Consider the following 22,488-nt stretch of genomic DNA (forward strand, 5'->3'; position numbering starts at 1 on the left):
AGAAAAAAATAAGATTTATAGGCAATAAATCGAATACTAAAATATACCGTTCCGGAGATGGCAAATCCTTTAAAAATGAAATTAATATCTTTTCCAGTACTGCAAGGATCTGTGGCTCCATCAATCAATACTGAAACCTGTTCAGGCTCAAATTTCCATCCTTCTGGTGGAGAAACCTGTAAATCCAAAACAAATGTATAAGAATATAAAAGTTCCCTTCCGAAGGAATCTATTAGACTCTCCTGAGGAATATTGGTATGGCTGAAAATAATAGAATTTAAAAGACAAATAAGAGGTAATTATACTATATCTTCGAAAATCCTCGGGAGATGTTAATAATATTAATTATTATCCGGAATACTTTACAACAGTGTGTTTCCCAAACCCATATCACTTCATATAAAGATGCTGAATACTCTCAATTTGACTCAATTATTTATTAAATCAACTCAATTATAAGCTTTATTTTCCTCTATGAACACTTTCCACATGACCCAAATTTCTTGGTAATCTTTTCAATGACCCAGCAACCAAGTTAACAATGGAAGAAGAACAACACATTGATCTTTTTGTCAAACCACTTAATGAAGAAAATGTTTCTTTCTACAGCACAACTCAAATTTTGGAGCTCCTTGAAGAATGAATAACGATAGTTGGTAAGAAGTTAATGAGTATTCTGCTTCCTTTTGAAACTTAATTTTCTGCAATGAGGATAGTCAAATCCAAAAATAAACCAACAATGAATCCCCGAACATTGTGCCAAGATAAATATGAACTACCGCGTAAAAGAAAAAGAAAAAATTCAAAGATATATACATGACTTGAAGGAACTGAGATTAAAAGATAATTATGTTTGTGTTTCCAGCCCTCAAAAAATCGTTTTGATTAATCCTAAAAGAAAACCACGTCCTAAATAAAGACATCTTTTTTTATACAAATTCTACATACCTTTAATACATATTCCCCTTTATCGTAGACTGGTAAGAAGTAATAACCATTATTGGGAGCACAATCCGTGTGATCTTTGACACTACCTTGTTTGGTTAATCTGAAATTTTAAAATTAAATATTTGAAAAATATAAATTCCACTGTTATTTTTCCAGCAGCTTATTTCTACATTACAAAATAATAATAAAATAAAAATATACATTTTTGAGCAATTAATTTTGTTTTCATTCTAGGGATTTTTTGCCTGACCAGTCGAAAAGTAATAATACCCTGGTCCTGGAGTTATTTTCCAGAAATCAATAAGCTATGTGTCAACGAATTCTTTGATTTAAGCTATGACCTTCTTATTCCGTAAGTTGCTACCAAGGTTTATCTTGTGTAGAATTCTAACCCAGATATTTGGATATATGAGGAAGTTTTGCTCCCATTGAGTGGTACTTTAAAACAGTTCAAAAGCAGGGCTTGGACGTGAAAGATCTAACGACTCTTGAGAAATAGAGGAAACTATAATAAATCTCCCAACGAATTGCGATACCATTACTTAAAGAAATATTCGGAAGCTTGGTAGTTACTAGGAGCTGAAGGATTTACTTCCAGATTCTGTGATTTTTCAATGTCTCATTTAACAGTTGATGGAGAGCTGAAAACGCCTACATCAGGCACAATTCGCCTACCCTATGACATAAAAAATGTTTTCGTAATTTGCAAATAAAAAGCATCTAAAGAGTTGTTGTAGGTGTAGATTATAAATATGAACATTGGTGCTATAAACTCTCAAGAATCAACAAAATACAAATCACAGGACAAATTTAAAATAGTAAGATTTACCGATACAGATTCTCTTCTAATAAAAACGAAATATACGAACTGAATCTGTAGCAGACTGGATGATTAAAATAAGTTTCACGGATTTATCAAACTAGATCTTATTCAGGTTATAAGTTTAAGAAAAACAATATTTACAAAGAGAGACAAAGGCCTACTTGAAAAATCATGTGTAAGGTGTCAAAGTTTTATACAACATAAAGAATTCCTTAGGAATTAAACCTTTTTCACAAGTAAGATGAATAGTACCTCCTTTGAATTACATAACAAAAAAATAAGTATAAGGAAAACACAATTTAAAACTTTCTTATCGTATTATACTACTCAAAATCAGAGAATCTATATTAAATAATCATAATAACAAAATTTAATGTTCATTAGTAATCAAGGAAAACAGAACTAGTTCTTTAGAGATATCAAAAATCTATTTTAACCTAAGCTACTTACAATTTAACTTCTACATCAGAATAATTGATGGGAATATCACTCTTTATAAATCCGTTACATCCTAAAATATCATCCCCAGCACTTATTCTAAATAAAAATGAACATATAAATACTATAAATTTCTTATAATCAACAGAATTCATTCTGAGAGAGACTACTCCTTTTTTTTTATTAATTCTAATTCAACAATTCATTTCAAAACATGTAAATGTACATGTACACTGATACTGTCCTCTTTGAGAGCATGAGAACAGGTTACGTATCGGAGGGGATTTTTTTAAAGGTTATGATTAAAATTAAAATATTTTGAATTTATACCGTTTTCATATTTAAGTAGTGAGTTTAACGCCGAAATAAGAGAATACACCAGGAATTTTATATTAAGTTTAACGGTAAAAATTACAACTAAAACTGAATTATGTTTGAATAAGTATTTAAACAGCATACATTTCTTTATTTTTTCATCCTATTTACCAAATGAATTATTTCAGATATCAAAACTAAAAAATATTTACATTAAAGTTTAAAAATAAACTGCTATATAAGTTCAGTAAACATTGCAGCCCAAACTGTACAAACAATCTGCCGTTGTCTTCTGATAAGAATGTACATGTACATATATGAACAGCTGTCAGTGCTCGCGTAGGATGGTTGAGGGACGGATTAAGTTTTGACTTTTGATTTCTTAATTACTTTCTTCTGTTTTAGTTATGTATAAGTTCCTGACAGATATCTATTTGTTGAACACTTAGCTTTTTTATATACTTTTATTGGTTTATTTGTTTTATTAAAACAATGCACTTTTCTATTCCCGATACTCAGGAGTGTACTGATCATAATGGTTCAAATTATACAGTTAGTAACGTTGTGTACATTAGAAACAGATATTATCTTCGAATTGTGAAATACTTGAAAATGATGTTGATTTTTTCTTCTTTTTTTTTTTTTTGTAATAGGGCTTTAATATTCACATAAATGGAGAATACCACTGTACCGTTAGATATAAACAATTATTTAATTTACATGAACAACTTAAGAAATTCAATGGTAATGAGCTTAATTTTCCACCTTTTCCGCCAAAAAAATATTTACCTCTTACACCGAATCAACTGGAAGATAGACGATCACTACTGGAAAAATATATTCAAGCAGGTACGTTCAAAAAAAATGTTTTTTTTAATTTTGAAGTATAATGCAACAGAGGGATCCTTTGGTATTTAATTTCCATTTATTGTTTTAGTGGGACAAAGCACCTCTTTAATTAATTTAGATTTGTTTTATGCTTTTCTTTTAACTGCCCAACAAGAATCTACTGGAGAAAGAGTTAGAGAAGTTGAAATTGATGTTTTCCTAATGAACGGCTACAAAATAACTGTATCTGCCAGCTCAAATGAACGTTCATATTCTATTTTAGAGGTACTAGTAAAATAAAGTGATATATTTGGATTTTTTTTTTTTTAATTCGTTGATAAGATTTATTTTTTTCCATTATTACTTTCTCTTCCATCTATACAGGAGATACACAATCAAGATTTCTTCCAGTTTCTTTAAATTTGAGGGAGCCTCCTTTAAAATACCCTATGAGGATTTTGCAGACTAGCTTGTTTCAAAGAATATTTTTATTTTAGAAAAAGTTCAGTTATTTATGTTATTTATTTTTCAGAAAGCGTGCAGTCAGATTAATTTACCAAATCCATACGTATATTATTTTTCATTATTTTTAATTTTGCGAGAAGAAAATGGAGAACTCACAAGTCGGTATTTCAGTTATATTAATTATAAGTTTAACATCAGATCGCTGTTGATCTATTACGAAAATAATTAATTACTTTTCAGTTATTAGGAAACTTCAAGATTTTGAATCCCCTTACATATCTCAAAAAAATATAGCAGGAAATCTAAAGATAATGCTCAGAAAAAGGTAATTCGTCGGTTTTTGTATATTGTTTTAACATTTCCTTTTTTTTTTTTTTAAATTCCTCGAAAATATTTTTATTTTTAGTTATTGGGATCCAGAATATGATTTAGAGCTAATGCATGATCGGGTATCTTTGAACCTCTTGTATGTGCAAACAGTTTCTGATATTGAAAAGAGATGGATACTCTGCGGTAAGAACACCCGAGAACAACTGGCAATTCTACAGGCAAGAGGTGCTAAAAAAGAGGTAAAAAATAACATTTTCATTTATTTTGATTAATTTATTACAAAATGCATAAATGAGTTTAAATAACACCAAGTAATCGGATTTGATATTAGTCCACTGGACTTTTCTCATATTTTTCACTTTCTCTTAAATACAGCTCACCTTTTAAGGCCAGCAAGTTCTTTTTTTTATAGTAAATGCATATTTTGACGTCAAAAAGGGTGTGTTTGTGTGATCCGCAGGGAAAAAGAATCGGAAAATTAGTTTTTAGAAGTCCAGATTTGACTTCGCGACATACGGTATGTTCAAAATCGATCTACCCTAAACAACATTTTATTAAAAATTTTTACTGTTTTTATTTTTGCATTTAGTTTTTGCAATTTTCTCAAAAATGATTTTCATTAAACTTCTTATATATTACACGCTTGTATGTCTATCATTTTTATTTGGACCCTTTTTTTTAGTTATGAGTACATTTTTTGTGGTTTAGGCTCCCAACTAAATGCTCCATACGAGTAAATTACGATTTTGAACCTATACACTTGAGTAGCGAATGTATTTCCAAAATAGTTTTACTGTGGCTGGCTGTCCTGAATGACTTCTTTCTTTCTGGATATATTTGTGGAATTCAGGAGAACCGAAGAGTTACGTTTCTCATAGAGGATGTCTAGTAACAAGTTCTAAATAAGGGAGAGATATGTAAAGGCACTGTCTAAAGTCATAAAACTGTTTTTAGTTTTAACTAATATCCTCACCGTCACCACTATTTTTCATAAGTCGTGTTATAAAGTTAAGTTTTAGAAAATTTGTTAATTAGAATTGTGTAGTATTAACTATACATGGAGCAAGTCTTGTAAGTGTAAATATATTTTTTAGTCTTCTATTTTATTGAAAATGGGTCCATACATATTCTTTTAATTTCCGATAACACATTATATATAACTGTTGTAAGGGAAATTTCTTTAAAATGCATATTATTATTTAATCTAATATGATTTTCTATTTTGTAAATGAACTGTGCACATGTTTCTGAACTGTACGTGATTTAATTCACTTAAATTTATCTGCGGTCATATAGTTGACCCGTACTTATCTGTTATTACTTTTTTTTTAATCTCCATGTTTTTATGCTTCATGATTTATATCCCTTTGAAGGTATAAAGTGCTTAAAATTTAATAATTATACAGTAATAACTATACTGCTATTTATAATGTTTAAAAAAACATAACTCAGTGACAAAAAAAGCAGGTCATACGCAATATAGTTTGAATCAACAAATTGGACAAAGCTATCTATTGGTCCATATAAATATAGTTCCTTATCCTTAATTGACCATTTTAAAATCTTTCGAGTTTATAAAGAAAGATTTTTTTTTTTTAATTTAGTTTCGTTTATTTTATTTTTGTTTAAACTTAATGACATATTTTTTAATTTGTTTTTAATTTTTTTTTTTTTTTACTATTGAAATTGTGTTTGAACGTAATATGCAATCGTGCGTATTTTCTGTTTTGATTTTCACTGAAAATTCAAGTTCTGAGATTTCCGGAACATTAAAAAAATTGTTTTTAACTTTGTGTGTGTGTATGTATGTGTGTATGTATTTGGAGTAGTATAGGAAGATAGTGGTGATTAGGCTTACCATTTTAATGTATTATTGTAGTATATGCTCCTTTCACTTTTAAAATATTTGGAAAAGTTAAATGCCTTGCGAGAATCAAAGTTTGAAAAAAACAATATGCCCATAAATACGTATTTCTTGAAAGGCCTCAGTTTTCCTCTAATTTCTCAAAAAAATGGACCTAAAAATTATCTCTTTTAACTCATTATAACGACTTCTCTTACCCTTATCTTAAGAACCTATCATTTTGCTTTCATGAAAATTGATGTTAAGAAGATTTAATGGAAGAAATACTAGGGTTTCTCTCTAACATAGAAATTCTAGATGATCTACGTTTCTTTTTTTATCAATATAATTTTTCTGAGAAATAGATATGTTGCTAAAATTTTTAATTTCCAGATATTCGTAGACCAGTTTTTCACTCATAACTGTAAGACGATAAGTGTTTTGAGATTAGGTTTCATAAATTTCAAATATATATAAATTATTTTTACAATTTGATCTACTAATATTTATTGCTGCAGGAAAATTGTAATTTTAATACTTTCTAAACAAAGTTCTAGCGATAAATTCATAACTTGATTCATATGGTAAGGTCAACAAGTAATTGGCGCATAACGAAACGCAGTTCCGCTTAAAAATATTACCGTTACATTTCTCTCTGGATAGTATGTTTTATTATTATTAAACTTCCCTTACATTAAAAACATTAAATTAATTTAGCCCGACAATTACATTACAATTTACGCAATTAATCATTGTGTAAATCTGTTTCGATTATTTATTTATTTAATACAATAATGTCAACGTTCGTCTTTTTAAAAAAATAAAATAAAATAAACCTTCTAACATAAACATAAATACTTGTAAAACTCGTGGTTTACAGCTCAAGGATGAATTAAGACATTTTCAGTTGAAAAGATTTAGCAAAATAGATCCCTAAATGCTTTCTAACTAAAATCAAGCCATTAAGTAGTTTATTGAAATCAATCATTAATAAATATTGATGGTTAAAAAAAATAAAAAACTTTGTTTCAGTATCTAGACGTAGCCAGAAATCTAAGATATTATGGTTATGTCCAGTTTAAAGAGTGTATATGTGATTATCCTACTCCGGATTCAAAGGTTGTGGTAAGCGCCGGACAAAGAGAGCTTAATTTAAGGATAGAAGTACCAGGAGGGGAAATCAAAGATAGATCTTTTAAAGTTACTCGGATGAGATGTTGGAGAATAACTACGCATAATGTAATTGTATAGATTTTTTACTTTAATACAAAAAAAATTCTAGTACATTTAAGAAAGTAAATTCTCTATTATACTATTTTGCCATTTTTTTTTTAATGAATAGGATATCATTGAAACTGATGTTCAAACTGTACTACAAAAAGATCCCCAACTGGATTTATCCTTTGAATATTTGATGTCTAAAGATAACCTACAATGGATAACAATAACAAGCGAACAAGCAATATTAATGGCTGTTTGTCTGCAGTCAATTGTGGACGAATTATTATTAAAAAAGTCTGGTGCCAAATTTAAACAGGTGAATTTAACTCCAATAATGTTTTCAGTTGATTTGGTAATTATCTAATAGGTGTAAATAGATTTTTGCTCCCGGGAAGTGCAGGCTCAGGAGGATGTATGTGAAGATTGGGTAAATGCGAGTTTCCTGTTATTGGGACGAAGAATAGCCTGCGGTAATAAGCTATTTTAAAGGCACATTGCAAGTTGCTCTGACACCCATGAATGTTTACTTACAATTATGCACTGGAACGTTGGTTAACATCATTATTCGCTAGAGTCACTAAAGTCACTTCTATTCTTGCCTCGGTTTTTCTCGAAATCTAATAATTCTAGGTGAGACATTGCAGGATTTATTAGAACGGAAGCCAAGACTATAAGAATAAGCTCTAGCATTCCACAGTTCTTGATATTTGTGGGTGTTCCTCTTTTAGTATCTAGCAAAGATCTAAAAGCTGCTCTCTGAATGACGTTGTTAGACTTTCGTAACAGAAAGCCGCAAATTAATTATTTTTTGTTTAATGTTAAATTTAAAAGGCGACTGGCGAGGATAACATTTTTCCTGTAAACCGCCTTTTATATGGCTTAATCATCAGATGTTAGTCCAATTAGGTTATCTTGAAACAATTAAAAAATAACTTAAAAACTTATTTTTTCAGCCAAGAGACTTCAGAAATGGAAGTTTTAGTTATATGAAAAGAGATGGAAGTAGTCAGGTTATCAATTTGAGTCAATCAAGTTCTGAAGATACTTTATCAAGTTCACCTGTGAGTATTCATTCAATCTAATAGCCTGTTAGAGTCTAGAAAATTTTTGATATTTTATATTAGACTATACAAATTTTACTTCTTTCAGAACGGTACAATGCGTTTAGGTAGAAGTGAGCCAACTATGTCTATGAAAAAACTTTCAGAAAAATTAAGCAATCTAACGAATCGTAACAGCAGCAATACTAGACAACCACTGGTGGAAAATGATGCATTTGAAGGAATTGGTGATGAAGATTTGTAGGGAATAATGTTTTATTAGCCTTCTCAAGCTAAACATTCACAAAATACAAGAAATTTAACAAAATGGTGCTAAAAAATAAATATGTAATTATTTATTTCCATTTAGACTTAGCTTAAATGAAGCAATAAACCAACTAGCAAAAAGAAGACTCTGGCTTTACTGTTCAAAAAATTCGTATTTTATGAAAGTTTGACAGTGACGTCATGACGTATGTATCCCCCTTTTCCTTCTTTTTTTGAAAAAAACAAAACAAAGAATGATGATTATTATATATTTTTAAACTTTTTTAAAGCCAGACAAAAATATAACTATTAACAATTTAAATTCACAGTATTAAATATTTTCGAAACATGACAAAATGTTAGGTTATAATCGAAATGTCCAATAAAAAAAAAAATACGTATAGTACCTGTCAAAATAATTTAAAAAAATTGTAATTCCTTTGCGTGTTTATTTTTTTAGAAATTAGACCGAAAGATTACGACGGACTGCTAACGGGCGAATTAAGCCAAGGGAAATGCATCAGAATTGTAATTAAGGGAGCTTGAATGTTTCACAACAAGCATCAAGATGTACAGATCCAGAAACCCAATCTAGATTAAGTAGAATTCACTTTTTTCTTTAGTCTTACAGCATGGATTTGTAGCAGGCACTCTAATTCTTCTATTTTTTTTTATGATTTAAGGCCCGTCAATATCTAGGGTTATTGCCGCCCGGAGCTTTTTTTCAGTGCACTACCGGCCTCCGGACAGTGTTCTCTCATTACAGACAACAATGTCTATCACCGGACAGTGAGCTGTAAGAAGCTCCTAGGAAGAGAAAATCTAAGGGTCAGCAGCTGGATTCGAACCCTGGACCTCCGCGTGGGAGTTCAGTACGCTAACCGCATAGCTAATCCCTTCCCTTCATTCTTCTGTTACCATTAATTTTTTATCTCCGATATCAGACATCAATCTTTAACAATTCACATTCTCAGTAACCATAGCCGACTTCTAGGTCTTCTATCGTCTGAATGGCATTCATAGAGCACTCTCTTGTCCATTTTGCGCAGATGAACCATTCAACGCACCTATTGTAGTTTTAAGGCAGCCACAAGCATGATAAAACTAAAAACTATCCTGAAAGGCTGTTACAATTCAGAAGTTATTCCTAAATCCATGTACTTCATTCTAGGTTACAAGACCATGAATGCATTTTATATTTTTTTTTTTTTTCTGAAGCAGGAATTCTTAGCTCATGGGAGTTAACAACCATGTTCGGAGCTACATATCGGGTTTAAACTAGTATGAAACACAATTCTTATGCCCCACTCTTAGGCAATTTGCAGTCCGTCGAAATCGTGGCCTTACAAAATGTGATTTATTTTCTGTGTCAAAAATGTCCAATTGTTATTATTATTTTGTAATTTAATTTAAAATGTAGAACAATCAAAATTTTACATCTTTCTTAACTGTGTGCCAATTTTTTGTACAAAAAATGAAAAACTACTAATAAATTGTTAAATAAATTAAATAATTGTGGAATAGACCGTTTTTTAAAAGATATTTCATAAAATTTGAAAATTTAAAATAAAAAAGTAATAGCTTCAGTTTTCGATTGTCTCAAATATATTATTTGAAGGTGTTGTATTTAATGTGATATTGTTATAAAAAACTTTGATTATATTTTTAAAATAAAAAAATTAAGTTAAAATTCATTGCTTCTATATTTAGATTTTTTTTTAATTTCAAATTAATAAATTATTGTTATTAAAGAAATGTTTTTTCTTCTAATTTGTTTTAAGTTGGAAAAAATATTAGAATATAAAAAATATCATTAAATATTATTAAAAATAAATAAAATGAATGTATATTTATATATGTATATTATATATTATTATAATTACAAATAAGGAGCCATTCCAACTACCAATACGAATTTCGATCATGTTGACTTTTTAGTCATGTCCATTTTTTATGAAATTTATAAATATTTTAAAGAAGATTCAACAAAATTATACAATTTACAATAACTTTGGACTTTTTTTTAAATTTAGTCACCTATCACTTTCTCTCACTATTCCAGAACAGAAAAAAAAGTATTCAATCGATTAGATTTTTGATTTTATGTTTTCTCAAGTAATAACCGTTTATAGTCCCCTGACTACTAAAAAAAAGGTGCTTTTAACAAATCGGTCTGAGTATGCCCACCATCATAATTCAAAATAATAGAAAATTCAAAAATGACTTTTGATATGTACCACCAAAGAATCACCTAAAGTAACACTTCACTGAACCAACACTTGATCAGTTTTTTCAGTGATTCCAGAGAGTACTGTGTGAGACATAAAGAAACATAGCAGTTGAATTCTCTACACTAAACTGATGAAAATCGTAATAGGCCATTTAAAAAAAAAACGCGTGATATTACGGATAAATTAACGATATTATCCACCAATGAGTATCTAACCATATTTTCAATTCTATATAAATGCGACAAGATCAGGTTCATCCTACTTTTTCAGGTTAAAGATGAATATAGCATGGGTTCGAATCGTATCTAATTCATATGAGATGTAAGAAACAAAGGAATAAACATTATTTGAGACTATATCCTTTTTCTAACAATCAAGATATAGAAGCTTTTACCAACCCTCAAATTTGTAAAACTACATTTCCAGAATTATCTTTCACCTTGTCTAAATATCTAAGAATTTTATCAAGAAAGGGAAAACTTGATAAAGTTGGATTTAGAAAGAAAGAATCCTTGTTAACCGGATTGGTGAGCCCCAATCAATATCAATAATGATACTCCACTTCAAACAAGATTCCCTCAGCATCCTTGCATGCAATACGATAAACATACAATAAATAATAGAGATGTTTATACATTCTTTTAGATTGTTGATTTTCACTTTCGAAAATTTAAAGAAAGCCAGTTTCAAATGCTAAAACTTTCTAAAATATTTATTAGTACTAAATATTTATAGAGTTTCATTAAAAAATTATTATTCACACAGAAATGAAAGTAGCAAAATGCTGAAGTGATTGCAGCTTAGAAATATAAATTTAGGGAGGTCATGAACAGTGCTTTCATTAACTTAAGAGATTTAACTCAAATTAGTAGTAGTTTACTTAATTCTTTATTGAACCGATTTTTAAAACATTACAAGTCCATTTATAAAGTAAACGAGACAAAGTGAAACAATAAATTACAATTTATTTATTGAACAATTACTAATTTATTTACAAAATACAATTTCTAGTCAGTGAAAAGCTTTCTAGGCAAACATCAGTATTTTTTTAATGATTTTTCTCCCACTCCTGTTTCTCTGCAATTTCTTTTCTGACTTCCTCCAAATAAGGTTCAAGATATCTTACATCCTACAAGAAAAAGGTCAAATCTTAATTCATACTCATTAGTTTTAAGTATTATTGCATATTTTGTTAGTCAGCAATAAAACGTTCATACTTTAAAAATACATCTCAAACCTGTCTATTAGTTTGTTTTTTTTTCTTCTGGCGCATCGACGTCTGTGGCCATTAGCGCCACCTGTCTATTAGTATCTTTACTTACTTTAATTCTGTGGCTTGGTACAAGAAGTGCCTGAGTCAATTTTTTCAATTTTTGTTTTTTTGTCTTAAGTGAATTAAAAAAAGCCCGTGCTTCATTTCAAGAAGTGTCCAAATAAATTCTACGTTTAGAAACACGATTCTATGAAATGAAAAGTAATTAAGTCACTTCTCAATTTTATCCAACTTTTCTGCAAGATCTGCCTATCTAAGACATAGTTAAATGTGGTTTACAAAATTTTGTGCAAGATTTGTATATGTGCACTTGAGCGTTTTTGTTATTTATTTTCAGTGTCAGAAATGCTTAAGTCATGACATAGGTATTTCTTGCACAAATATATTTATTTTTCATTACACGTGGCAGCAAGGCTGTTTGACTTAAGTCACACTGTAGGTCGCACTTTGATGCGGTTTTTGGCGGCAAATAATAGCAAACCAACCATTTTCCTTGTTACTTTTTACGCTGTATTAACACCGTGATAAATCTTACGCTCTATCATTTAAGTGATATAAAATGTATTCACACTTTTCACGCGGAAAAACTATGGTTAAGTTGTGTTCTGATGCGACGGATAAAGGTAAGTGTGAAATATTTAAGTTAAAGTACATTATGCATTAAGTTTTATATAAAATAAAATATTCTAGAAGAGATATGATTATGATTTTCATTTCAAGTTAAAAAGTGGGATGTACGATATCATTTAGAATTGGTTTTTTATTGCAATATTCTGATTTTTTATTATGTACAGATACTAATTTTGGAAATTTGTGAATAGTGTTTTTTTTTTTCAGTCAATTCAATTCACCGCGTTTTACCAGACGATACAATTGTGTTGGCTACACCATCAATCGCTGATGGGTCGTCTCATCATTCGGCGACTTCAGGGCCGTTAGCAAATATTCAGAATGTCAGTCTTTCAGAAGATCTTTTCATATCTGATGATAGTTCAGATGTTTATAATCCTTCGCATAGTGAGGAGTCATCTTCTGGTTATGAAGAAATAGAAAATGCTCAAGACATTCGAGAAGTTGAAGACTTGATTGCTGTAAACAACTCAGAATCAAGAATCCTGAATAAAAAAGGAAGAGGAAGAAATAAATTGGCCGAAAAAGACAAAACTAGAAAGAGGAAAAGAAATCCTAGTGGCTGGGAGAGAAATAGGCGTCATGAGGCAAGAAGCAAAGGTGACCCTTATTTCTCGACTTCAAAGAAGTATGTTCCGGGAAAAGCTCTAAAAGATGCTTGTACATGTAAAAGAAAGTGCAGAGAAAAACTTAGCGAAGAGATGAGATTACAAATTTTTCAAGACTTTTATGCATTGGATTCTAACTCTCAGAATCAGTTTCTTGCACAGAGCTTTGAAGAAATCGAAAAGAAAGTGGAACGGCTTCGTCAGAATCAAAAACCAAGTAAGCGACGATTTACTCTGTTATATTTTTTGTATAATTGCGAGGGGTATAAAATTCAAGTATGCCGCTCTATGTTTCTAAATACGTTAGATATCAAGCCGGGGAAAATTAAAGTTATAGCAAAAAAGAAAAGAGATTCTACAAGTGGTTTCATTTGCCCAGCCGATGAAAGGGGGAAACATGGTCACCAGCAGAGAATATGTGTTGATTCAGTTACAAAAATTGAAGAACATATAAAAAGTTTCCCTTCGTACATAAGTCATTATTCAAGATCACACACTGAAAAAAAGTACTTGCTCCAAGATTTGAACATTTCCAAAATGTATAAATTATACAAAGAACATTGTTCACATCAAAACATTGTACCAGAACTTGAATCATTTTATAGAAAAGTATTTGTCGAAAAATTCAATTTATCATTTCATCATCCTTCTAATGACACCTGCGCAAAATGCGACAAATATAAGATCCAGATTAATGCCTGTACAGATTTACAAGAAAAGGCAGTACTAGAAGAATCTTACACCCAACACCTTGCCTTGGCTGACCAGGCTTATAACGTAAAAAAAGAAGATAAAAGCCAAAGCTTCGATAATGGAGATGTAGCATTTTTAAGCTTTGATTTACAGAAATGTCTCCCAACTCCTATGCTTCAAAACAATATTTCTTTTTATAAAAGATGTTTGTGGACATTTAACTTAACTGTTTACAGTTGTGTTAGCAAGAAGAAACAAGCTTTATGTTACATCTGGGATGAATCTATTGGAGGCAGAGGAGGTCAAGAAATCGCATCCTGTTTAAGGCAGTACATCTTAACTTTACCAACAAATGTTTCTGAAATTAATATATTTAGTGATTGCTGTACGGGACAAACGAGAAATATTTATTTAACAGCCATGTTCTCACTTATAATAGAAAATTGCAGCAAAAATGGAAGAAAGCTTGTGATTAATCATAAATTTCTAGAACCCGGTCACACGCATCTAGAAGCGGATACTATACACGCGGCTATTGAAAAAGTAAAAAAAAATACAACTGCTAAAATAGAAATACCAAGAGACTGGGCAAACCTCATTAGATTAGTACCAAGGAAACCTCCGATAGAAGTGATAGAAATGAAACAAACAGATTTATTAAATTTCGAAAATCTTTTAAAAAGCCATTACGTACATCGAAAACTGAATTCAGAAAAAGAACGCATTAACTGGTTCCAGATAAAATGGTTACAATATTCAACCTTAACTCCTACAAAAGTTTCGTTTAAAAATTCATTTAGTTCTTCTGAACCGTTTAAAATATTGGACTTGGCCAGAAAGAACATTAGTAATGAAACATATTCCACCCGTTCAAGTACATTAACAAGAGTTAAAATGATAGAAACACCAACGCTAATCCCGATTAACAAAAACCGAATCCCTTTACCGGAAAAGAAAATGAAGGACTTAAAAGATTTGATGCCATTTTTGAGTGAAAGTAGCCGCTCCTTTTATGAGCCACTTATTTTAGGACCAACAGTGCCCCTTGAGGATGAATATTTACCAGATGAACGAGAAGATTAATCAACAGTTCATTTTAATATGGGGAACTTTCCTAATGTAATATTTTTAATTGTATAATTTAAAATAAAACAATGAATTAATTATTTAAATGTGTTTATCGCCTAAGTCAGTCTTTCATTCGGAGATTTATATCAAGAAGTTACTATGTCTGATAAAAATGTAAAGGTAAGCATAATTTTATTTTTTTTTACTGTAAAATTATTAATTCAGTGTTAACCTAACCATAAAACACAACTTTTTTTAAAAAATATCATAATATAAAAGATTTACATAAACATAAAAAAATCTTATGTGATAAATTGCCTTTCTTGAAAAATGATAAAATTTGACTTAGGCACTTCTTTTACCAAGCCACAGAATTAAACTGTTTTTTTTTTTGTAAAAACTTGACAACGTACCTCAAAGTTTCCACTTTCAAAGGAATCCATAAAAAATGCAAAAATTACCATAAATAATTCTCGTATACCAGCAATAAAGAGGAAAACTAGACATTCTTGGCCTTACAGACGTTAATAAAAGAGTACTCAACTTCACGAAACACAACTAAGAAATAAAGTTAGAACCTAACTTCAACAGATTCTAAATAATAGTATTGAAACTAACCCACAAAAAGTATAAGTATGAAAGAGAGTGGAGGGCTGACGTACAATGGTGGTCCTCTCGACCAAGCCCGGACCCTAGATAAATTTCAAGACTCTTCCAAGGAAAATAAAAGTTACAACAAGTCGACAGAACTACTGAGCGTACATAAAACTTGAAGATAGTAAAAATAGTAATTCAACTCTGATGGCAACGATTCTATTAATAACGAAAATACCTATAAATAACAATAATAGTGACACTAACAATTACAATAGTTATAAAGCAGGTAAATATAAGTAAAAAGATGAAGCTCTCTATTTTCTATCTATTAAGGATAAAGTGGAATATGTAAGCAATGTTTATAGGAAGAGTCTTTAAAAAAGAATTTTCTAGAGAACGGAAAGCCAGACAAACATGTTTTGACTTTAGCTAGTGAGCATCTTTCGATACGTCACCACGCATATTGCCAGATTTGTTGTAGTGCCTAACGCACCAAAAAAAAAAAAAAAAAAAAATCACTGTTTTAACTCCGATTTGGTATGCAAGCTCTCAACGTTGCGCTCGCAACGTAGAACTTGTGACAGTAATAAAACAGAAAGAGTACACTGTCACTGGAACCACCTAGATTCAGAAGCAGTTCTTCCTACATACAGAGAATAAAATAACATGACTTTGGTTAAAACAATGCGCAGGTGGCACTTACAAAGACTTTATATTACTTATTTCAGTACAGAATCTGAAGCATTACATACAGTTGAGAAAGTTCAACATGGAATGTTTATAAGCGTTAATATTATTTGATATACTCTCGTAAAACTAAAAAGAATTAATGAGCCTTACTTTGAAATGTTTGATAAGCTTTTTCCTAATGAAGGAAAAATAGATAAAACTAAGATATACTATAAATAATGCATACATACATCTTCAAATTTAGTCCATTGTTCCTTAGGAAGAACATCATGCTGTATTTCCAATTGCATTGCACGGATAATTCTGAAATTTCTAGCATGTAAAACGTCAGGAGGTAACCTCCTTATTGCTTCTTTTACATCATCGTATTCATACAAGCAGTCATCATGAAGTAAACCTAAATAAGAATGGACAATTTACTTGAAAAATGGCAAAATATGCCAGAGTTACGAAGTAGTTAATGTTAAAAAAATAAAAATAAAGAGGTTATTTTGAGAAACTTTTTGGGAAAGTGTACTCGGAAAACAGATTTTCTTAAACTTAAGGAAAGTCATATTTACCATATCTATTGAAGCCAGAAGCGTTATAAGCCCATTTTTTCAGTGGCTCTGCAAAGTTTTACGAGAAATAAAATAGGAGGAATTTTGCTTCAAAATAAAATGAAAAATCAAATATGGAAAAATCTTTCATACACATACCTAACCATGAAGGTACTTTTGAGGCAACAGCCCTTGAAGCCATCTGATGAATGTTTAAATTTAATAAATATGCAGACTAACTTCAACAAATAGTTTCCAATGCTCGATTTGCTAACGGAGTAATGAAGAAACTGAGGCCATTATCATCTGAACATATGATTTGATTTAAAGTAGTGGGAAATTCAAATTGTAATACAAATTTTATTTATGTTTAACAAGTATGTTTCATTTTTTAATAATTTAATTTTTAACAACATAGTAAATATTGTTGCAATTGAACTTACCCAACGTACCTAACCTAACTTACATGAAATACTAATTTCCTAGTTGTTAAGTAATATAAAATGTTATACAATTCAAGGACTAATTTAGCATTCGACCAGCTGGTGATTTGCAAAAGTGGCCTAGTTGAAAAAAAAGTGGACTCCTGTTACATACATATTACATTCAGCGTTAACAGTAATTTCAAAGTAAGTTGACTTTAGTTACAGAAATTGGTAAATGCGTAAGTACCTTTAGAGTATTTAGTATTTAGAGTATTTGAATTATAATATAAAAATTTGAATATATTTTATCTTTAGAAATAGGATTACTCCCCACCACTACGATTTTATCTTGTTATCCCTGAGCCTGAATAAATTCCAATGAAATATTCTTTCCAGATTTAGTAAGGTCAGATATACAGATTACTGAATTGGTACAGTTTTGTGTGATTTAAAAGTATACTTTTGTGTTTTCCAGTTTGGTTATAGCAAGAGGAATTCTACATATTCAGCGTAATTTCTGCATGAATTGAGAAAAAAAAAGAGTTACTAGTCGTATGTAAATAACACAATTTCATCCTGGAGGGTGCTCAGGGTATGCGATTAGATTGTAGGGATTGCTTAGCATTGAGATCCCGTACTTGTATACTTCATCAAACTTGGAAGTGGTTGCACCAAACAATTGCAGTACACAACTATATGATTTCTCTTGCTTCTATTGCTAATTTATATTTTTAAAAGAACCCAATAAGACTTAGAAGTGTAACAGTTAATTTTATTACTATTCTTTTACAAATTAAATTTATTGAATGTGACAGGTTACGCCATTAGCAGGCACACGAGGTTTTAAAAAAGTCTTTTTTACTTCCAATTCAATTTAAAACTTGGAAATTTTTCTTTAAAAAAAAATGGCACTTTTATTTACGCAAGCTTCTATGACAAAATGCATTAAAATAACTTCTGTTGTTTGCCAAAAGAATAGTGCACTTTCAACTGCAAGTTCTAGGAAATTTTCTTCAACAAAAATCATGCATACTATCAACAATAAGGAAATCACAAAATCTGTATTTATTTCTCAATCACATGATATATTTACGAATTTAGCTTTGGAAGATTGGTTGTACAAAAATGTTGATTTTACCAATCACCACATAATGTTGTTGTGGAGAAATGATCCCTGTGTAGTAATTGGACGTCATCAGAACCCATGGCTTGAAGCAAACTTGGAACTGCTTGATAAAAGTGGCATAGAACTTGCTAGAAGAAATAGCGGAGGTGGTACTGTATACCACGATAGAGGTAATTTAAATATTACTTTTTTTGCACCAAAAGACAGATACAATAGAAAGAAGAATCTAGAACTTATTTCTAAAACGCTTGAAAAAGAATGGAATCTAAATCCCGAGATAAACAAAAAGGAAGATATCGTACTGGACAATGATCACAAAGTATCCTTTACATTCCAGTTTTTTTGTTGGGTATCCCAGTAAAATGTGTACATCATTGTTCCATAGGCTCACAACTCGTATGGTCCTGCAGGTAGCAATTGATCACGGTAAACTGTACCATGAAAAATACTATTTTATCTTCACGGGCACTACTGAACCTAGATTGAACGTAGAAATTTAAAAGCCTCATTTTAGAATCTTTTAGTTAATCGAGAATTCGTCATTATGACTATTTAGTTATATTGTACATATATTGTTGATTTTATCTTCATGATCAGTGGTTGATTTTTGAGTTAAGAGAAGGGAACTTGTTAATGTTTCTGCCACACACTACATTTACTGAGTTTGTCGAAAAGATTATGAATGTATGACTAGTTCCATTGTGGCACTTATTTGATACGTCAATTTTTTACTCGAAGATTTTCCATTTTTGAGTTCTAATGATTAAATTGTTCAAGCCCAATTTATGAAACCTTGTCATACTCAAAGAACTTAAAAAACATTTGTTTACGGTGGAAACTAATAACCAGAAATGTGCACGATTTCAATCCATTCTCTTCTGAAGAATTAGAGAAGGTAAAAATCTTTAGGTGCCCTAAATTTATATTATATTATTATTAAGATTTTTCTTTAACTTAGAACACAGATTTCTGGTACTGCTTCGAAGTTAGGAAGACCTAATTCATACCACCATTGCACAATTTTAGTGAATGTGGATAGAGAAAAGCTGTCTAATTCATTAAAAAAAGATGAGGTAAAAAAATGTTCTATTATCATCAATATTTTCTTCATCGATAACGTTCTGTAGCTTTATTTACCATAGACATATATATTTGTAGAAATACAGCATAACGACAAATGCTACGAAATCAGTGCCAGCAAAAATTGTAAATCTGAGCAACTTAATTAATAACATTACAGTTGATAATCTAGCAAAAGCAGTCGGTTGGGCATATCTTCGTACATCCGCTGTAACCCACAAAGATGAAGGATGGAGTTTTGTAGAAAAACAGCGAGGATTTCAGATGATCAATCCAACAGATGATTGGTTTCCTGGTAAGTATTTTTGATAGGTTTTTGCTTTTAATTGTCCCCCCAAAAAAATCATTTCATTAAATTAATATTTTTTACAGGTTTGAACAAAATACTTGAAGGATTCAAAAGCTGGGATTGGAAATTCGCCAAGACTCCAAATTTTACTATTTACAAAAACGTTGGATTTCCGGAACTAAAAGATGGTACGATGCGAATTGGTATATTAGTTGAAAAAAGTGTAGTCGCGCAGGTTTTACTTGATATACCGGAAGGTGTTTCGTGGAGTGGATTTACTGGTACTGTACCAATTGTAACCTCACTCGTTGGCCAAAAGTTCACGCCAGCTTTATTTGTACAGGTTGAAGATGCAATCCGATCACAGCCGATCAAATTAGCTGGCGAACCTGAGAAAAAGTTTGAATTAACTGCTAGGATCTGACAAGAAGAATCATTTTCATAATATTACGCTATTCATTTAGGTTTTTCTCGCGTTAATAGTTGAAATGGTGCCGGTAATATTTAAAGAACTTTTTTGTTTTTTACTACCAAGTTTTGCTATAATTTATAAAATATTTTCAATCAAAATTGGAAAGAGACTTTTTTGCCTTAGTATCTGCAAGTGGTGTGACATGTTATTTTGAAAAAATATATGATTAAATCTAGGAAGAGAACTCGTTTTCTCATTTGACATTTTTAAAAACAAAACAAATCACTGCCTTTTCATGTGCAATAATTTGAAACCAATTGTGTAACAAAAATACTCAACAAATTAGTTTTAGAAATTCATGTATATTTTAAATATATAAGTTAATCTTTGTTTTACATAATTATATTGAAACTAACATTTGCTTTAATATCTAGAAAAGTATTTTTGAAAATGAAAAATGTTGCTTTAATAGAGTATCTAATTTTAACTAAAACATTAATGATATAAATTTAATATAAGCAAATATATAATATAAAATTTATTATTTTAAATAGTCTTAGTTATATTATTAATAATAGCACAAAGTATTATTTTTAATCCGAATTCTTTATCTGCAAATAATAATTGTAGAATTAAAAAAAATCAATCTCGTTTCTAAATGAAACTCATAAATATGATAGCCTGCCTAATCATCTTCATTTATGGAGCAATAACCCCACTCCTCTTCCTCCACTTACTAACAAGGCTAATGACGGCTGATAACAAATGTATTGAGGTAGCAATGCGATCGTTTAAATACATAATGGAAAATATATTTAAATTGCATTCATACATTGCAATTAATACTTGGTTCGACAAAATTGGGCCAGTTTATCATAAATCGTAACTAGATCGTGCTTTATTTCGCCAAAACTAGGTATATGAGCGTAGGAGAAGTATTATCACAGTTAGCGTTTGAGAAATTGGAGCTACCATAAGACATTATGGGGAGATTGGTTCACCTAAGGGATGAGGGCTTTTAGGATATTTTGTTACCGTATGGGATGTGTAAGAGCTGCATTAGGCTCAGCAACCAAGCCCTTGTTTATGATGCTCCTACAATAATGATTTCCCGAAGGTCTTCACAAAATTATTTTGAACAAACAGATTAAAAAATTGTCAAAGTTGGGTGTTTTTCAACGTTACGCTTTTTCGTGCAGTTTTTGATGATCAACCCTTATACAACTGTCCTACCGGACAGTTTTAATAGAAAAAATTAAAATTATACCGATGTGAGTTTTTGTTAATTTGTTTGCACAAATGTACTGCATTAAACTTTTGGAAGAGGAAATGAAAACAGAGATTAAAATTTCTGAGTGGGTTTTACTGTATTTCCCCCCAAAAAAATTAAATTGATCAAAAACGGTCTCAAACTTACTGATTTTCGACATACTTCACATCACAACTAAGGATTTCGTGGATCTATTAATAAACTTTAACTTAAGATCATAAAAATTTAAAATTAAATTTAAATTTCAGTTGGAAGACGCTAAATAAAGATTTTACAGGTCTTTACTGAAAATGTATTTAAATAATTTTTAAAAATATATCTTATCTCTATAATTATTTAGTATGATACACGAGTGCATAAGCGAGATAATTCAGCGATTAATGATGAAGCAATTATATTCAAAATTTCAGAATATTATTAACATTCTTATGTAATACAGTTACATTGTTGAAAACAAATTCATTTAGGTAATGGTTCACTTTTTGTAACCATGCAGGTCACATCAAATATGTCGAACCGATTTTTTTCACCCTAAATTTCATGAATTGATAAAGGTAAAATTATTGCTATATATTGAGGCGGATGTGTATTTATCTGGGATATCATTTTCTTAATTTATTGCCAATTTTCTGACGGGAAAATATGGTTTTGACATTAAAGATTAAATTGTACTCTTTGACGAAAGCTTGGTTGGAGGTCAGCTAGTTTAACTCGCAATGATGGTAGGAGCAATGTCCTAGTGGTGTTTGCAAAAACTAAACAATAGGGCCCTTAAGAAGAATCTTATCAATACTTGAGGATTTTATATACACGCCCTACAATTCCTGAAAACTGAAAGTGATATGTGGAAGAAATAGAGGAGATATATACTGCAGAAGAAATAGATACTGCTGAATATTGTAGGCCGGCGACTGAAGCAAGTGAGTTCATTTAAATATTTGGGCGCTTACTTAGAGGAAGAAAGCACAATAGATTCAGAGATAAGGGAAAGGACTAGGAAGTGTTTGAAGGATATGAAGACGGGATTCCTTAAAAAGAA

At 30.4% G+C, this 22,488-nt stretch overlaps 5 protein-coding genes across 7 annotated transcripts in view; 3 read left to right on the forward strand and 2 right to left on the reverse strand.

Annotated features, from left to right (window-relative positions):
• Positions 1-2,478, reverse strand: part of LOC141455008 (BOS complex subunit NOMO3) — a 20,743-nt gene extending 18,265 nt beyond the window's left edge. For both annotated transcript variants that reach the window (XM_074129804.1, XM_074129803.1), the window contains exons 1-3: positions 2,222-2,478; positions 949-1,048; positions 48-176 (exon numbers count right to left, since the gene is read on the reverse strand). In XM_074129804.1, the coding sequence (XP_073985905.1) occupies positions 48-176; positions 949-1,048; positions 2,222-2,364 (372 nt within the window). In that variant the 5' untranslated portion in view covers positions 2,365-2,478. The remainder of the gene's footprint in view (positions 1-47; positions 177-948; positions 1,049-2,221) is intronic.
• Positions 2,479-2,761: 283 nt separating this feature from the next.
• Snx17 (sorting nexin 17) lies at positions 2,762-9,879 on the forward strand. The gene is made up of 10 exons (XM_074129805.1): positions 2,762-3,076; positions 3,178-3,373; positions 3,462-3,637; positions 3,885-3,975; positions 4,058-4,142; positions 4,224-4,386; positions 7,023-7,229; positions 7,333-7,527; positions 8,165-8,272; positions 8,361-9,879. Exons 1-10 carry the CDS (start codon positions 3,017-3,019, stop codon positions 8,514-8,516), a joined length of 1,437 nt encoding a protein of 478 aa, XP_073985906.1. The 5' UTR covers positions 2,762-3,016; the 3' UTR covers positions 8,517-9,879.
• Positions 9,880-11,618: 1,739 nt separating this feature from the next.
• LOC141455013 (cytochrome b-c1 complex subunit 7-like) lies at positions 11,619-17,431 on the reverse strand. The gene is made up of 5 exons (XM_074129809.1): positions 17,291-17,431; positions 17,007-17,153; positions 16,869-16,916; positions 16,539-16,705; positions 11,619-11,878 (listed from the first exon to the last, which is right to left on the reverse strand). Exons 2-5 carry the CDS (start codon positions 17,047-17,049, stop codon positions 11,798-11,800), a joined length of 339 nt encoding a protein of 112 aa, XP_073985910.1. The 5' UTR covers positions 17,050-17,153; positions 17,291-17,431; the 3' UTR covers positions 11,619-11,797.
• Positions 17,432-17,866: 435 nt separating this feature from the next.
• LOC141455014 (uncharacterized) lies at positions 17,867-18,248 on the forward strand. The gene has a single exon (XM_074129811.1). It carries the CDS (start codon positions 17,867-17,869, stop codon positions 18,005-18,007), a length of 141 nt encoding a protein of 46 aa, XP_073985912.1. The 3' UTR covers positions 18,008-18,248.
• Lipt1 (Lipoyltransferase 1) lies at positions 18,178-20,512 on the forward strand. 2 transcript variants are annotated; one of them, XM_074129808.1, is made up of 5 exons: positions 18,178-18,717; positions 19,364-19,471; positions 19,557-19,773; positions 19,851-19,955; positions 20,111-20,512. In XM_074129808.1, exons 1-5 carry the CDS (start codon positions 18,178-18,180, stop codon positions 20,113-20,115), a joined length of 975 nt encoding a protein of 324 aa, XP_073985909.1. In that variant the 3' UTR covers positions 20,116-20,512. The 2 variants fall into 2 exon arrangements, with proteins under 2 accessions (XP_073985909.1, XP_073985908.1); XM_074129807.1 differs by having other exon boundaries at positions 19,851-20,512.
• Positions 20,513-22,488: the final 1,976 nt, after the last annotated feature.

The sequence above is a fragment of the Rhodnius prolixus genome, unplaced genomic scaffold, assembly GCF_049639745.1.
Source record: "Rhodnius prolixus isolate KJV_2025 unplaced genomic scaffold, Rpr scaffold_15, whole genome shotgun sequence".
NCBI lineage: Eukaryota > Metazoa > Arthropoda > Insecta > Hemiptera > Reduviidae > Rhodnius > Rhodnius prolixus.

Coding starts and splice junctions, on each gene's coding strand:
- Snx17 (XM_074129805.1), top strand. CDS start 3,017: ATGCACTTTTCTATTCCCGATACTCAGGAGTGTACTGATCATAATGGT. Junction 3,077..3,177: donor ATAATGGTTCAAATTATACA/GTTAGTAACGTT, acceptor TTTTTGTAATAG/GGCTTTAATATTCACATAAA. Junction 3,638..3,884: donor GTTCATATTCTATTTTAGAG/GTACTAGTAAAA, acceptor TTTATTTTTCAG/AAAGCGTGCAGTCAGATTAA.
- LOC141455013 (XM_074129809.1), bottom strand. CDS start 17,049: ATGGCTTCAAGGGCTGTTGCCTCAAAAGTACCTTCATGGTTAG. Junction 16,917..17,006: donor AAAAGTACCTTCATGGTTAG/GTATGTGTATGA, acceptor AAAACTTTGCAG/AGCCACTGAAAAAATGGGCT. Junction 16,706..16,868: donor TTCTGGCTTCAATAGATATG/GTAAATATGACT, acceptor ATTCTTATTTAG/GTTTACTTCATGATGACTGC.
- LOC141455014 (XM_074129811.1), top strand. CDS start 17,867: ATGCGATTAGATTGTAGGGATTGCTTAGCATTGAGATCCCGTACTTGT.
- Lipt1 (XM_074129807.1), top strand. CDS start 18,178: ATGGCACTTTTATTTACGCAAGCTTCTATGACAAAATGCATTAAAATA. Junction 19,472..19,556: donor ATTCATTAAAAAAAGATGAG/GTAAAAAAATGT, acceptor ATATATTTGTAG/AAATACAGCATAACGACAAA. Junction 19,774..19,850: donor AACAGATGATTGGTTTCCTG/GTAAGTATTTTT, acceptor TATTTTTTACAG/GTTTGAACAAAATACTTGAA.